Here is a 17,602-nt window from a genome sequence, read left to right on the forward strand (position 1 = left end):
ACATGGCTTGTGTACATTCAACTTCATCTGGATCTACGGATGCATTCCCGGCATCCGGCCTACAATAGGTCATCTCAAGAATGGCTGATTCCCTCAGGGACTGGATGCTTCTTTCTATTGTGGTCCGCTTGGCTGAGAGACTCATAACATCATCCTTGTAGGGAAACCTTTCCTTCACAGCTGCCAAGAGCTGCCTCCAAAGGCTGAATGCCCGTTTCTCTTCTGCAATGGCTTTGTCAATTCTTCCTTCCCTAGCAAGTGACCCCAGCTGCTTGGCTTCCCTACCTTCTAGTTCATGACCATCAGCCCTAGCATCGGAGCAACCAGGTGATGATGTGCTCCCCTGGAAGATGGGTGAAATCTTTTCACACATTCCGCAGCTCGGTCTAGGTCCAGGGTCGAGAAGTTACCTCTTCTTCTTCCTCTGATTCATCTATTAATCATAGAATCATAGAATCATAGAATCATAGAATCATAGAATCATAGAATCGTAGAATCATAGAATCATAGAGTAGTTAGGGTTGGAAAGGACCTCAAGATCATCTAGTTCCAACCCCCCTGCCATGGACAGGGACACCTCACATTAAACCATCCCACACAAGGCTTCATCATAGAATCATAGAATCGTTAGGGTTGGAAAGGACCTCAAGATCATCTAGTTCCAACACCCCTGCCATGGACAGGGACACCTCTCACTAAACCATCCCACACAAGGCTTCATCCAACCTGGCCTTGAACACCGCCAGTGATGGAGCACTCACAACCTCCCTGGGCAACCGATTCCAGTGTCTCACCACCCTAACAGGAAAGAATTTCCTCCTTATATCCAATCTAAACTTCCCCTGTTTAAGTTTTAACCCATTACCCCTTGTCCTGTCACTACAGTCCCTGACAAAGAGTCCCTCCCCAGCATCCCTATAGGCCCCCTTCAGGTACTGGAAGGCTGCTATTAGGTCTCCACGCAGCCTTCTCTTCTCCAGGCTGAAAAGCCCCAACTTCCTCAGCCTGTCTTCATACGGGAGGTGCTCCAGTCCCCTGATCATCCTCATGGCCCTCCTCTGGACTTGTTCCAGCAGTTCCATGTCCTTTTTATGTTGAGGACACCAGAACTGCACACTGTCCCCTGTAGTAAGTGCATTGGTTCTTCATCTTTCTTCACTGCACGGGTTGGTCTTTGTGCCTCCTGTTTGCTTTTCCCCTTGCTTACAGCGGCAACCGATATTGGCACGGATTGGTCATTTGGTTTAGCTGCAGTGTCTGTCATTGTGGTTGGAGTGGCTGCAGTCTATGGGACTAGGGTTGGCGTGGCTGCAGTGGAAACAGATGTTGTCAGAGTTGGTGCAGCTGCTGTGGTTGGGGGTTGAGTAGCACCAGCAGCTGCTTTGTCTGTTGCTATCGGGATTTGTGTAGCTTCTGTACTTGTTGCTGGGGTTAGTGTAGCTGTGTTGTCTGTTGCTTTGCCATCAGATCCAGAGACATATTTTTCCCTTTGAAAGTGCTGGATAGTGTTCGGCAGGGTTCTGTAGGCATAGGCCAAGCCCCAGCACATTGCCATGATTTGTCCCTCTCTGGTATTACCAGGACAACAACACACTTTGTTTAAGTGTTTTACTAGTTTTTCTGTTTTTGCACTTGTTCAAATTTTGCACTTGTTCAGTGGTGATGTTCCAAAGCACTGGAGGGGCCCACCGGCCTAGATACTTGCCCATACTATCCCCCACACCCTGCCACTCATGACTGTCCAGCATCAGAGAAAACCTCTTGGTGGTCCTCCTATATTGTCATCTAACTAGACCAGACCTGAACCTGACTCTGCTTAACTTTTGAGATCAGATGAAACAGGGCATTCTCAGGGTGGTATGGCCATGGGTAAAACACACTCTGTATGTTTGCCAATATGCTGATCCCCAGCACAATCAGCAGGCAGGCCCCAAGGGTATTCAAAGACCATTTAAAACCTTTAGAACTCTCAAACGATGTTGTAAATAGTCTGGTGGGAGAGCTAGGAGTGTAAGGGAATGTCTCCTTCATAGGCTGATCCCCCACGGAGAAAAAAAATTATGTGTAATTGTCATAAAATTCCATTACATACCTCCCAAGGTATAGAGGTGATGACCACACTGGGAACGCAAGTCAGATCAGTTTCATGATCAATGAGTCTATTGAATGACAAGTCGTTACCATGAAGTACAGTGAAACGAGAACCTTAGCCCAGTCCCCCCAGCCGATAAACACTAAACCAGCAAATATTAGCTGTAAGTAAGGTAGGACATACTGAAACTCTTATCACAATACTTATCACAAATACAATTAGACACACTCTGGTCAGATCTGTTGTTATCTCTACACTTTGTGCCCCACGTTGGGCTCCACAAAGAACAGTCATGGTTTAAGCCCAGGCCATAACACAGAACCATGCAGCCGCTCACTCACTCCCCCTCTTCTTCTTCCCCCTGCTCATGGAGGGATAGGGAGGAAAATCGAAAGAATGTAACTCCCATGGTTTGAGATAAGAACAGTCCAGTAACTAAGGTATAACACAAAACCACTACTGCTACCACCAATAATAATAATGATAAGTGAAATAACAAGGGGAGAGAATAGAATTCCTCATCATCAGCTGACTGATACCCAGCCCAACCCGAGCAGCAATCTGGGCCTTCTAGGCAACTCCCCCCAATTTATATACTGGGCATGACGTGCTGTGGTATGGAATACCCCTTTGGCTAGTTTGGGTCAGGTGTCCTGTCTCTGCTTCCTCCCAGCTTCTTATGCCCTTCCTCACTGGCAGAGCATAAGACTGAAAAAGTCCTTGACTGAAGTAAACATTACGTAGCAACAACTAAAAACATCAGTGTTGTTCCCAGACTGAAAGTCAAAAACACAGCACTGTACCAGCTACTAAGAAGGAGAAAAATGACTGCTATATCTGAACCCAGGACATTCACTTATGACTCAAATCTCATCAGTCCAGCCCTCAGCCCCAGGGACCAGTGGATCATGCAGTGAGTGGGTGAAGGACGTAGGCAAATCCTGGTGTGAGCACCAGTGCAGCTATAGAATCATAGAATAGTTAGGGTTGGAAAAGACCTTAAGATCATTTAGTTCCAACCCCCCTACCATGGGCAGGGCTTCCTCACACTAGACCATGTCATCCAAGGCTCTGTCCAACCTGGCCTTGAACACTACCAGGGATGGAACATTCACCTCTTCCCTGGGCAACCCATTCCAGTGCCTCACCACCCTTACAGTAAAGAACTTCTTCCTTATATCTAACCTGAACTTCCCCTGTTTAAGTTTGAACCTCATACCTATTGTCCTATCACTACAGTCCCTGATGAAGAGTCCCTGTCCAGCATTCTTGAGGCCCCCTTCAGATATCAGAAGTCTGCTATGAAGCCACTATGACCCAGTCCCATCCTGCAGCCTTCCCTGTACGTACATAGGGGCATAGGGGGGCACTCTTTGGATTCAGGGGGCTATTTTTATTTTCCCTTTGCAGTGGGAGTTAAAAAGCTCTTTCTTTTGAGAAGCTTCAAACATTGACTGGATATGGCTGATCCTTCCATCAGCTGGTATAGTGCCACCAGATGAATAAATCTTGCATGCATCCGTAATTACTGCTTAGCTTTTAGCTAAGCAATGCAGTGCCATTGATCTGCAGAACTCATCAAAATCCATATAGGAATGCATGAAATCATATTTGATGTAGCAGAAAAGTACATAACATCATCCATTTTCAGTCTTCTTTGTTCATAAGGAAAAAAAAAGAAAGCATTTCTTGATCTCTATTCATATTCTTGGGTTAACTTACAATTTAATCATCAATTGTAACACCATTTTAAAGGCTACTCTTTATGTAGGGAATAGATTTATTTCTTATAATAGGCCAGCAAATTTCTACCACCCTTACTTGATCTGCCCCTACTAAAATCCCTATTAAAAGCATGGAAAAATATTGCTTAAGTATTATAAAACTCAGTATGGAAAGGTGTCGTGGTTTAAACCCAACCACAAAAGCTCGTTCATTCACTCCCCCCCCTTTTCTTTTTCTCCCTCTTTCTTTCCTTCCCCCCTTCCCCCCCGACTGTCCCCGCTCTCGGAGGGATGGGGAGGAGAATCGAGAGAATGTAACTCCCACAGGTTGAGATAAGAACAGCCCAGTAACTAAGGTATAACACAAATCACTACTGCTACCACCAATGATAATATTGATAAGAGAAAAAGAGAAGAGAATATGATACCACCGCCGAACAAGTTCGACCCCCCCCCAAAGAGAGACCATGCCCTTCCGGGTAACTCCCAGTTACATCCCGGGCATGACGTGCTGTGGTATGGAATACCTCTTTGGCTAGCTTAGGTCAGGTGTCCTGTCTCTGCTTCCTCCTAGCCTCCCCTCGTCCCCGGCAGAGCATGAGACTCACAAAGTCCTTGGCCAGACCAAACATTTGAGCAGCAACTAAAAACATCAGCGTTATCAGCACTGGCCAAAAAATCAAAACACAGCACTGCACTAGCTACTAAGAAGGAGAAAAATAACTGCTACTGCTGAACCTAGCACAAAAGGTCTGGTGGTTAAAACTCCTGACTGCTATTTAGGGAACCCAAAGTGACTTCCAAGCGCCTTCCCATCATGTCCTCAGGCGAGTCATCTATCCCCTTAATACTTCTATTCCTCCTAAAGCAAGTGTGATTAATAGCATTTTCCCACTCCAGTGGGAGGTTGGGAGGACACATCAATCATGCTCAGCAAGAGTTGAGGTGCTCCAGCAGCAGAGAGTGCAGAAACATGGGTTGGGCAAGGGCTCGATGCTTGTCTAACCAGCCATCTGCTTGAGATGCTCTCCTCCCCTTCTGCAGCCAAGAGGAAGCTCAGCAAAAGCAGTTACTGGCAATAAAGTCCACACTGTTTGGAAGAACTGATGTTTTTCAGACCTAACGCTGCTCTGGGCCCACTCCATGCTTCCATTATAAGTGAAGTGCTCCTGGGTCAGTCTGTACTCCCACCGAGCAGACTGGGACTTCTGGTTTGCCCGCCAGACTTAATTGCAGCACCTTGGCCTGCAGATAGCTCCCAAGAGACATGGTCACTGGCAGGTCCATGGGCAGACAGCAGAGGCTGCTTCTGGCAGTGATGTGTCCCCAGGACATAGGGGAAGGTCTCTGCACAACCTCAAGTACATGGACAGTATCTGTCCCCAGCCCTCGTGGAGGAACACGCCTTGGGGGTGGTGTCCTCAGCTCATCTCCTGCAAAGACACATGTTGTGGTTTAAGCCCAGCTGGTAACTCAGAACCACGCAGCTGCTTGCTCACTTACCCCCCCCCCTTTCCCCCCCCCGATCCCAGAGGGATGGGGAGCAGAATTGAAAGAATGTAAATCTCACAGGTTAAGAACAGTCCAGTAACTAAGGTACCATACAAAGCTACTATTACTACCACCAATAATAATAATGATAAGGGGAAAAACAAGGGGAGAGAATATAAAACTAAAAGGGGAAAAGGAAAACAGTAAACACAAGTGATGCACAATACAATTGCTCACCACCCACTGACCGATACCCAGCCCAACCTGAGCAGCGATCTGAGTCTTCCAGGTAACTCCCTCCAGTTTATATACTGGACATGACATGCTGTGGTATGGAATACACCTTTGGCTAGTTTGTGTCAGGTGTCCTGTCTCTGCTTCCTCCCATCTTCCTGTGCCCCTCCTCACTGGCAGGGCATGAGACTGAATAGTCCTTGATCAGAGTAAGCATTACTTAGCAACAACTAAAAACATTGGTGTGTTATCAGCATTGTTCTCAGACTAAAGTTGAAAACACAGCACTGCAACAACTACTAAGAAGGAGAAAACCAACTGTTACAGCTGAACCCAGGACACCACACTGGCTCTGCAGCCAAGCTGTCCTGTACAGAGTATCCCAAACTGATTTTATCATGCACACATCCCTGATGCATCTTCAGCTGAACATAGGGATAGGCCCACTTCTGCAGAGACCTGGGAACAAGCCAAGCTGTTGTCTGGTGGGCTGCAGGAGCATAACCCTCCTGGGGGTGGTTGTGTGGTGACAGGGACTACAATTACAGACCTCTCTGAGGTTGCTCATGCCCATAGAAAAGGGAGAAAGGAAAAGTGGGTGGTCAGCAGTATGTCTCACCAGCACAGCCTGGCCCAGGTGACAGCATTTCCTGGTGGAAACAATCCAGCTAATTTGATATATGACAAACAGATCTCCTCCTAACAATGATTCAGCTGAATGTTTTCTAAAGGGATGGAAAACTCCATGAATTTTCCCTTACATGTCTTCTGCTTCTGGATCCAGCCTGGACTGAAACCAAAATGCTGCAATACCACAAGGAAAGCTGTTCTCAGAGGAGCCTCAGCCTGACAGGTTCTGAGAAGGACCAGAAAGCCCATTTGCATAGCACAGGTTTTACATGCCCAAGAGATCCATTTATGTCTGGGATAACTAAGACATTTCTAGCATGCAGCCACAGGTAAAATTTCCAGATTTTGCTTTTGCTAGCTGTGTGTCACATCTGTCCACGACAGAGCACTGGCTTTGGTACCCATGGTTTCTGGCAGGGATGCTTAAAAGGGATTTGAAAGCTTGCTAATAGGTCAGGAAAATGGATAGATGGGAAGATCCAGAAACACGATTGCCACTCCATTACCAGAGACCTGTCTTCCTCAGCACAGTGAGTGGATAAATAGGGCCCCTGATTGAAGTCAGCTCCCACCCCATTACTCATAATTGTGCTGTCATCCAGCTATGGGCATCCTCTAGCAACTTGATTTGAGAATACAGGTCTCATTAACTAATGCTTTCTTTTGTAGCATTAGATCTGAATCCCTCCCCAGTGCTATCCCTGCTGCAGACAGATGCCTAGCACTACAAAAACACTGCAGCTCTCTTTTTTTTTCCCTTCCAGCTTAGAAATGGAGATGTTAAGATGTTAATGCTACTTCCCCTAATGCCACAAGTGTGTAAATAGATGTCCTGGCCCTTCGTGCACACCCTGATGAATCTCTATGGCCAGTGGCTGATCAAAAGGTTAAAGTCCATGGGGCTGGTTTCATCTGTGGTGTCTACTTTCCAGGGTTGGAGTAATTCTGAGTAACTAGCTCACGAGATGGCCTTGGAGCTGAATCGAGCCAGCTGCCATGGGATGTGAGGAGCGCTGGGGTGGGCCAGCCTTGGGGTGAGCCCAGTGTGCTCACTGTGGGGCCATGATGAGCTGGGGCTGTTGAAATCTCTCCTGTTTGGGCTGAGTGGAGTCTGAGTCCTCTAATCAGGGCTCCTTCCCAGAACAAGCCCTTCATTATCCCAAACTCCCCACAGCTTATTTTTAGCCCCTCCTTTTCTTTCCTGCTTTCTTTTTATCTTTTACAGTATAGAAAGCCATCAGCTCCACTGTCAGCAGGTTTCTAACAGCACTAACAGCAGTCCTGGAGAAACAAACCCACCACATCAAACCCACTTGCTCTGTTGCATAAAGGTTTAGGCATAGATCCTGCTTGCTTCCAGGGTGCTGAGTCCCACCATGCCCACCCCTGCTCCAGCTCACCTACTGTCCTTCAGGGCTGGTCATCTGAAGGAAGACTTACATAAAGCAAGAGCTAGACTGGAGCTGTTGAGATTTCCTCTGCTTCAGCCCCTGTGCCTGTCCTGGTGCACAGAGGACACCTGCATGCAGGCCCACCAGGAGAGAAGACCTTGCACAGCCTGATCCATGTGTCATCCCAGTGGGCATACGGTGATTAACAAAGTTAAACTCTGATGTGGCAATTTAAAAGCCACAAAGAGGCAGTTTTTCACAGACAGGGTAGCTGAGCTGGGAAATTCCTTGCCGCAGATGTGGCTGTTAGTTTACATTGCTTCAAAAAGCAACTAGACAGATTTCTGGAAGAAAAATCATTGAGGGGCAAGATATCAACCTTCTCTTTGAAATTCCGTTATCCATTTGAAGTACTGGAGGCTGGGAAAACTTAGTACTGCATATTTGCCCTGTATTTGTACTCCTCTCAACATCTGCTCTTGGACACTAGTTAAGCTAGGTGAGTCATTGATCTGATCCAAACACACTGTTTTTCTCTTCTGTAAGGGCTCCAATATGTTAAAAAAAAATAAATTCTTCATCATCCCCTCTTACATCCCATCCAGTTTTCAAATTTCACTGCAGAAAGATAAGCCCACATCTGCTTTCCCAGGAAAACTGTAAGTCTAACTAGGGCAGCTAAACTCCAACCTGCTTTTGTTCATTCCTCCTGCCTATCATTACTATTAATATCAACTTGTCAAGTTGATCTTGATGTACAAGCCCTGCACAGCTCTGCTTCAGTGCAGGGAAAAAAATAACAAAACCAAAACCTTAACATAATGTAGCATCCCTTCTGTCAAGATTTGGCACTTTAATTAAGATTTTAATGAATTAAGATTTGGTCCTTTAATAGGAGGGACATTCCTCCTCATTTCCCAAGGAAGAGTAATGAAAATCCAGGGCATCCAGCAGAGTTCATTCAGTAAAATAAACCCAGTAACCTCTCAGCCTGGTGGCCATCACTCCTGCAGGCTGTTAGCAGCCTGCAAGAAGCAAGCACCAGAAGTGGCTTGTTGATGGTTGGATTTAGGGGAGGGAAACCAGGGAGCGGCCATGCTAGTATCTCATCTAGTTGGACATGAGATGAGATTTATCATCAGAAGCAGCAGCAGGACAGCAGAGACTGCTGTGTAATTTATGTGATTCCCATTGAGGCAGGACTGGCTGAGAGGGGTATGCAGCCAGAAAAACAAAATATGCTGCCCAAAGTCCAGGAGTGAATTCCCAAGGCCTTCCTATTCTCTGGGCTGGGCTCAGAAAACACCAGATGATGCTCTTACCCTCAGCTGAATTCCTTATCCCCTAAGGTCCTCCTGCCTGCCATAACCCACCTGGAAGCACCCGAGGAGCAGCATACAATGCTTTCTGGCTTAGGTGAGGAGGATGGGAGGGCCTTGCACATGTGAACACTCCATGCTCCTCACCCTTAGGGAGGACTGATTTCTGAAGGGATGTAATGCCTGGCTGCTTTTCAAGCCTTTTATAACTGGTGATTATTTAAAACGTGTTGCATCACTCACTGTGCGTGCTGGATGAATGATGGGTTCTGAGAGTGGACTGTTTTATTTCTCCCTTTCCCCTAAAATAATACAGCAGATAGAGCTGGGCATGGCATCTGCAGGAAAAACACTGTGGTGCCACGTCCTCTGGGTGCCCTGGGTAGCCATATCAAGCTGTAGCACACCTTTGGGAAGCAGCATCCACATGGGTTTTCTCTTCTGGTAAAAGATAATACGAGAGTTTAGTATGCTGTTTTAGAGTCACTATTGACATTCCCTAAAGCCCAGTGCTTATCCTCTCAATCCTTACTCTACAGTCACTAAATATTAAATGGGTTTAATGCTAAATATATATTGAGCTGTGTGTTCACTGGTGAAAGGAAGAAAGAAACTAAGGTACAAGCTAAGTTCAGATGCAGATAGCCTTCCATCCATGAATCAGGAAGGATATATCTTTACATAAGCATCTAGAGTTAGATGAGGTGGATCCTGCTCATGACAACCTTGATTAAAAATTCATCATTTGCCAGGACACGATGTTGGAGCGGACACTTTAGCATCTCTTACATGGAGTAAAAAATAACCCAGATGCAACGCAAGCCAATAAAACAAGGCTGGGGTATCCCTATGGCCTTTCCTTCACAGAGGGGACGTGGACACAGGCCAGGACCTGCAGGACAGAGGAGCATTTGGGAAGATGCTGCTGTCTCCTGGCTTGCTATCCTGAAGTTCCCTGAAGTTCCCACTCCGTTGCCTGCCTCAGACCAAGACACAGGCTGTGGCCGCTGCTGCACCGTGGCTTGTGGAGTGCTGAAGATGTGAGCACCTCAGGTGTGCGCAGTGCAATCTGGATGCTGCCTGCAAAACCACTGCCATTGTGTCACCTCTGAGGCAAGAAAAGCCCAACCATTGTTTAATCATTTGATTGCCATTAACCTCAACAGATGTGAATGTGCATCTGTGTGAGCTTTGCCACAGGTATCCAGCTTTGACCACAGCCTGCAGCCTCAACTACACTTCTTCATCCAAGAAAGCAGCTGGCAGAGCCTTTGTCATAGGCAGTGCAATCCTGAGAGAAGGTTCCCACGGTAGCAGAGTGCCTGGGGAGAGGTCCTCCTCCACACACTGCATGTAGGCTGCTGCCAGTCTGTTCCCATGGGATAACTCAGACAGCAGCCCTTTCTCCACGCAATGTCTCTGGCATCAACAGTGCTGCTACCACATGCAAATGAAGGCACAAGAAACTACATTTACTCCTTATTTTCAATATTACTGCGTGAAAATACTCAGTACCAGCTAGTCCTTACAGAGCATCTGCCTTCCATGGCCTCAGTTTGATGGGCTCCTCCCACTGGTTTTGGGAAATGCTGTTTCTTGTGTATTTTTGCTTTAGCAGCATAATATAGTTGGGATTCACCTCCCTGAGACTGATAAACTGAGTGACTCAAACCTGCAATCTGCTTCAAAACAAAACATTTAAGATAAAAGACATAAGTAGTAATGGAGCTGCTTGGCTCAGGAGTGTAAATGCTAGAGGCTTATTCATGTACTCAAAAACCTAGCCTTTCTTCAGCTTATTTTAACCCCTGCAAGCCCTGGGCAAGGCAGGCTTCAAATAAGAGCTGATGTGTCATTTCAGATATGCCTCCACTCCAGTGGACAAACCCCAGAGCTGGGAAGTGGAAGGAGCTCTGATGTCACCACTTGCAATGAAGATGACACATCAGGGAGAGAGATGAGTGCTCACTCCATGGACTACAAAGTGCTCTTATTTCTGCTGGTTAAACAGATACCACTTCCTGAGGGGATTATGCATCATGAGCCTGTTGACTGCGACAACTAATTATCTCCAGCAACAATTTGGCCATTAGATTTGTGGTTCAAAGGGAATGCTGTCATTCAACACCATATGTAGTAATTTGTCCACACTTGGGTTTCCCTGTTCCCAAAGAGGTGGTACCCCCAGCACATCCTGTCCTCCACCAGCTCAAGCTTACACCCAGCAGACCAGCAGGTCCTTCCAAGCAGCATGGGCAGGAAGCACCAGCCCTCTGATAAGGCCTTGGAGATACCTCCAGAAGGAACCAAGGAGAACAAGCAGCAGCTAAAATTAGCCCAGCATCCAAACAGCAGCCTACCAGAGCTTCCCATTCCCTCATCTGGATGTTAGCGTGGCAGCTGTGCTATGGCACACTCCTCCAGCTGAGCTTCATAGGGAGCATGCACTGATTGGGTCCAGCTCACCTACAGGAGGAAAAATTATCCACTGCAGCCTGAGATGGTAGAAATTCCAGGGAGAGCAGCCAGAGGAGTAAACAGTTTTGAAATGCAGCCTCAAAACCAGCACTGAAAATGTTGTATACCTTCATAGAAATGGGTGGTTGACCCTCATTGAGACTACCATGAACAGACAAAAAGCAGACCCAGGCAACTGAAAGAATATAAGTAATTGAGAAATACATGGAGAATGGTGGAGAAGACTAGACATGAGGAAAAGAGTAGACATGAGGAAAGAGATAAAGAGGGGAGTTAACAGAAAAGGTGTTGGAGCTGGGGTGCCCAGCAGCTGGGCTGGAGGCTTTGACATGGGAGTGATTCTGAGGCACTGGACTCGCACGGCTTATCTCACCTGAAGCCCGGACAGTATTGGGGATACTGAGTATTCCTCTGTCACTGCACAGGTTAAGCACTGGGAAGCAGTGCCCTTACCCAGATAGATGTTAGAAGCTCACCAGCCAAGGTTCCTATGGAGATATCCCATCTGAGTCTGGAAGCTGGGTGCTGTCAGGGAGGAGAGGGTGGATGGGATGGATACTTCTCAGCTGTCCTCCCTCTATCGCTATCATCCTGCCCTGTTGAGAGGCTGACAGGCTGCATCAGTTCCCCCAAACCTCTGATCTCCCAGAGTAACTCAAGTGGAGACAGGCATCACCTCCATGGACAAGGACACAAAGGGAGGTGAGGCTTTTCAAGCCTCAGATCCAGGTTGTATGCAGCTAATTTGTTGTTAGGCAGCCAAGGGGAATGCCATGTGGAAGAGCTGTAGGCTGTGCATGCCATGAGAGTGAGAACCCCCTGATATCCTAGCGCATGGCCTGGGGTTCAAAGGATGCTGCTGTTCACAAGCACATCATTGCAGGTTGAAGGCAGCAATTCCAGTAACAAACTCCTCTATCACTGTGCTGTTGTGGTGCTGAATCCTTTGACCAGTTTGCAGTTGATTTCTTCATTTGCTGCACTCCCAGCGTTAAAGGAGGATCTCAAAGGCAAGAATAATTATTAGGGAATGTTAAATTGAAGAGAGGTGAATGATAGGAAAATGCAGAAAATGAAGATGGAGAAAATGAGGATAGAGAGCCTGGATCTCTGAATAACAGCACTGCAGAGCTGCCTTGGTCTGCAGGGACATGTGAAGAAATACAGTTGCCTCTTAAATAACAGGACTTGACACCAGTTATGAATAGATGAGTGCTCATGGCTTCAGCATCACAGCGGAGGATCTGATTTCAAATAAAGCCACATTCATCCATCCAGGGCCCATCATAAGGCTATTAAAGGAGCATCTGTCACAAAGCCACAATGGCTTTAAATGCTTGAAACAAAAATAAGCCCATTTAGCTTAAATACTTTTCTCTGGGTGATGTGATTCTTGCAATTCTTTAGCAAAAATTTAGGGTGAGGTTTGATTTTCACCTTAGCATAGAGTTTGGTTGTCTGTGTTTCCCGGCTAGCAGGGTAGGTATGAAAGCCACTGGCAATGAGTTTTCTTGAGTAGAAGATTGCATGGCCCCAGCACACCAGGCATCCAGATCCAGAGCCCTGGCTCAGAGCACTCCCTCCAGGACACAAATGGGAAGTTTTTTCCTGCTTTCTGATGCACCAGGGAAAGCATCTTCAGCAGCAAAACAGGTCATCGCCTTCAGGCCAAGCTTTGGCAAGGAACAGGGAGAAGTGTGCTTGCTACCATGTTGGTGTGATTGGGGAACTAACTCATCAGGACTAGAGCTACACTGTATTAAAAATACACCTTGGTGTGTCACCTCCTGTCCTGTTGTCCCTTTGGGTGATGTACACACTGACAGGAGCACAGAGATCGAAGGGCAAGACCACTGCTCATGCACAGACCTGCTTTATTATGTTCACAGTATGTTGAAAGCCTCTCATGTGCATTAGATTTATGCTCCTGGGGCTAAAGGTAGGCATTTAGGCCCTGTAGTGCACATCAAACCCCCTCTAAGAGGAACTGGAGTGTCTGTGTGCAGCTCGATGGTGATGAGAAAGACTTTACTGTGTGGTGCAGCTTTGTGTTTATAATTCATATTAAATTGTAATCCAAATTCCTCTTTTCTTTATAAATTATATTTATCTGGGCTGAGTTGTTTTGAAAAATTGTCTTGAATGGGGATAAAAAATTGGATTGTGGTCATACGTGCACAGTTGTTGGGTTCCTCTACAAAAGCATTTCATGCTGAAAGACAGGACTTTCTACCCAAAGTTTCAGTGTATGGAGGCATTGCCGATATTCATAGATTTTAAACCTAGAGCAGAATAAGGGTAAATTTTTAAAAAATATCCAAGTGTGTTAGAAAGCTAAATCTCCCCTCTAGTCCCCCCTGAAAAAACAATTTATACTCCCAGATTACTACCATCTAATCAGGCTCCTGGATTTTGTCCAAGTGTTGCATCTCCTGCAGTCCCAGCCCTATGCTGGGTTTCGAACTGAAGCAGTGACTCACTCAGGCAGATTCATCTCCCTTCATCTGAGCTGACTGAAAGCAAGGCATCTCCTCAAAGCAAACCGCCAAGTCTCCCTCCCTTCCCAGCAGAGAGACAGGCATCTCCCAAAGGTAACTCAACCTGTCTGTTCTGGGAGTGAGACCTATATGCTCCAACCTCTTATCTGAATAAACCCTTGCAGAAAAGCGTATGTGTACAGAATCCAGCACAGTGGACAGATTGGGACCTTCATCTGTCAGGGAATAAAAATAACAAGTAATATTACAGCTGTGTATTTTCATAGATTGCAATCAGGGCTCACAACACATGCACACTTAATTTCCTGCTTTCACTTCACTATTGGATTTTATGCGTAGGTTAGTGGGGTTTGTTTTTCATAAGAATAGGATTTACAACAATACATTAAGCCATGAAAAATGAGATTGAAGAAGATTAATAGGAAGCAGAAGTATTCATCAGAGATTAACAAAGATTAATGTGTGTCTTATCTGTTTTCTTTTCACTTTTTCTCTTAGTTACCTAGACAGCTTAGATCGAATTGGAGCTGCAGACTACCAGCCCACAGAGCAGGATATACTCCGAACCAGGGTCAAAACAACTGGCATTGTAGAAACCCACTTCACATTTAAAAACCTCCACTTCAGGTTAGTCTAAAACTGCACAGTAAATTTTCAGTGCATCTATTTGTCACAGAGTTTCCCCATGGTTCCCAAAGGAGAAGTTGTTAAACTGCTGGTTAATGCATGGATGGCTCCCACTGCAGAAGGCACAGCGTTTTGGAGGGTCAACACTATGATCCTGTCTTGAAAATCACTGCCTTTAAGATGGGAGCTCATGGTAGCTTCTTCTAACCCAAATGGCACCTCTTTGTTGGGAGATATAAGACAAGATTGACCCCCTCAAGTCTGATCAAGCCTCATAAAAATATTTGGCCAAATCTTTTCTCTAAAGTGGGTCAGTCACATGCTTTGTATTGACCTTCATGATGCCAGCCAGTAGAGAGAAGAGGGCATAAAGGCAGAAAGCCACTCACAAACAGTATTCAGAGCATATAAAGCTCAAGAGCATGCAGTCTCCACCTCTGCAGACCATTTGGGACACAGCACACTGCTGAGGTTATCCCACAGATCCCCACATCCTTTGCTGTAACTGCTCCTCCTGGTCCTCCTTGGAGGTGGTGAAAGACCTGTTGCTTTGTGTTTGGAGCCGTCTAGAAACAGTATGCTCCATCCCTGGCAGTGTTCAAGGCCGGGTTGGACAGGGCTTGGAGCAACCTGGTCTAGTGGAAGGTGTCCCTGCCCGTGGCAGGGGGTTGGAACTAGATGATCTTAAGGTCCATTCTGTGATTCTATGAAATTCCAAGAATGCTAAAGTTTCCTTGTAACTAAGAAAGAGCAGGCACTGATGGTCCTCTCTTGTGCCATAGGCTCTTTGATGTTGGGGGCCAGCGGTCAGAACGCAAGAAGTGGATTCACTGCTTTGAGGACGTCACAGCGATCATTTTCTGTGTTGCGCTGAGTGGCTATGACCAGGTGCTCCATGAAGATGAAACCACGGTGAGTCTAACCAGGTCTTGGAGGCCCAAACACTTCTTTATGGAATATTGCATAGCCAGTAACTACTCAGAGATCACTGAATGCTCACTGGGGTGCCGAAGTAATGTGCTTTTGTCAGTCACTCCCCCTTGAAACTGAAATCCTGGGGAGATGTGTCCTTCTCCACGCTCTTCAAAACCAAGTTTGCATGCCCAGGTAATGCTTCCTTGCACTGGTAAAGTTGAGTATTTTATCTCTCCTTTCTAGCTGACCTGTGTGTTTTCAAAAGGTGTTAACAGGACCCTGTATCCAGAAAAAGGAGATACAAGTGGGCTCTTAAAACAAATGTTCAGGAAGCAGTTGCATCATGGTGCAGAGGTGCAGGACGGCCATGCACACCCAAGGCAGGCTTGGGCTAGGAATTTAACCTATTTCTTCAGGCTACAGAGTGAGACTGGAGCTGTTTGATTCCTCAGGTAATTTGATCTAGGAGAGCTTTTATGACTTCCTACTGTGACATTAGGCTCAAAATACCATCTGGAAATAAAGCTAGCAAGGACCCGTGTGCTCCCTGGTATTAGAGTGTAATTAATACAAGTGAATTAAATACACAGAAGGGATGTAAGAAGACTCATTAGTGTATTTTGGCCATGCTTTTGGGACTAATGATGAGTGTGGCAAGCACCTAGTTGCCTTTATTTAACTAAAAAGGAATTGGAGGCCATACTCGGACTTGTTAATGATTTTATCTATGCACAATCTGTGGCAGCATGGAGGGCTCACTCCTGGCTGTCTCTCTGGGACTCTATTCTCCTGCTGCTGAAGATGTCAGGCTTGCAGAAAGCTGTTGATGAGGAAGGAATCAAGGGAATGGCGCAGAATCTAGCTGGAGGTCTGTGACTAGTGGAGTCCCTCAGGGGTCGGTGCTGGGACCGGTGCTGTTTAATATTTTCATCAATGACCTGGATGAGGGAACTGAGTGCACCCTCAGCAAGTTCGCTGATGACACAAAACTGGGAGGAGTGGCTGACACACCAGAAGGCTGTGCTGCCATTCAGCGAGACCTGGACAGGCTGGAGAGTTGGGCGGGGAGAAACTTGATGAAATTTAACAAGGGCAAGTGTAGAGTCTTGCATCTGGGGAAGAACAACCCCATGTACCAGTACAGGTTGGGGGGTGACCTGCTGGAAAGTAGCGAAGGGGAAAGGGACCTGGGGGTCCTGGTGGATAGGAGGATGACCATGAGCCAGCAATGTGCTCTTGTGGCCAAGAAGGCAAATGGCATCTTAGGGTGCATTAGAAAGGGTGTGGTTAGTAGGTCAAGAGAGGTTCTCCTCCCCCTCTACTCAGCCTTGGTGAGGCCGCATCTGGAATATTGCGTCCAGTTCTGGGCCCCTCTGTTCAAGAAGGACAGGGAATTGCTTGAAGGAGTCCAGCGCAGAGCCACAAAGATGATTAAGGGAGTGGAACATCTCCCTTATGAGGAGAGGCTGAGGGAGCTGGGTCTCTTTAGCTTGGAGAAGAGGAGACTGAGGGGTGACCTCATCAATGTTTACAAATATGTAAAGGGTGGGTGTCAGGATGATGGAGCTAGGCTTTTTTCAGTGATATCCAGTGATAGGACAAGGGGCAATGGGTGTAAACTGGAGCATAGGAAGTTCCACGTTAACATCAGGAAGAACTTCTTTACTGTAAGAGTGATAGAGCACTGGAACAGGTTGCCCAGGGGGGTTGTGGAGTCTCCTACACTGGAGATATTCAAGGCCCGCCTGGACAAGTTCCTGTGTGATGTACTGTAGGTTACCCTGCTCTTGCAGGGGGGTTGGACTAGATGATCTTTTGAGGTCCCTTCCAACCCTTGGGATTCTGTGATTCTGTGAAAGACTGCTGTTAGGTATCAGTTGCCTTGTCCCAAAAAGGCTGGGGGAGGGGGAGCTGTGGTTTCTAGGCTCTTTGAGCCAGGTTTATGAGCTCTAGTAAACTGATGAAGTCACCTGGTTGTTTGGGTTGTATTGAACCCAGAATTCATGCTGATATTAACATCATGACTCCAGACTGACTGAGACACCCTACACCCTCTTATGTCCATTTATTTATAATCCTCAGTTGTCACCTCCCTCTGACCCTGGCCCTGATATGTTCAGGGATGCTCAGTCCTGTATGATTTACTGGGAAGGAACTAAAATCTGACATGATTTGGAAAACCCAGCCATTAGCTCAATGCCAT

At 46.6% G+C, this 17,602-nt stretch overlaps 1 protein-coding gene across 3 annotated transcripts in view; it reads left to right on the forward strand.

Moving 5' to 3' along the window:
- The window catches only part of LOC136004192 (guanine nucleotide-binding protein G(o) subunit alpha), a 224,010-nt gene that overhangs the window by 187,022 nt on the left and 19,386 nt on the right, over positions 1 to 17,602 (forward strand). For all 3 annotated transcript variants that reach the window (XM_065660471.1, XM_065660470.1, XM_065660472.1), the window contains 2 exons: positions 14,356 to 14,484; positions 15,267 to 15,396. In XM_065660471.1, coding sequence (XP_065516543.1) covers positions 14,356 to 14,484; positions 15,267 to 15,396 — 259 coding nt within the window. The remainder of the gene's footprint in view (positions 1 to 14,355; positions 14,485 to 15,266; positions 15,397 to 17,602) is intronic.

This window comes from Lathamus discolor, chromosome W, assembly GCF_037157495.1.
Source record: "Lathamus discolor isolate bLatDis1 chromosome W, bLatDis1.hap1, whole genome shotgun sequence".
Classification (NCBI taxonomy): domain Eukaryota; kingdom Metazoa; phylum Chordata; class Aves; order Psittaciformes; family Psittacidae; genus Lathamus; species Lathamus discolor.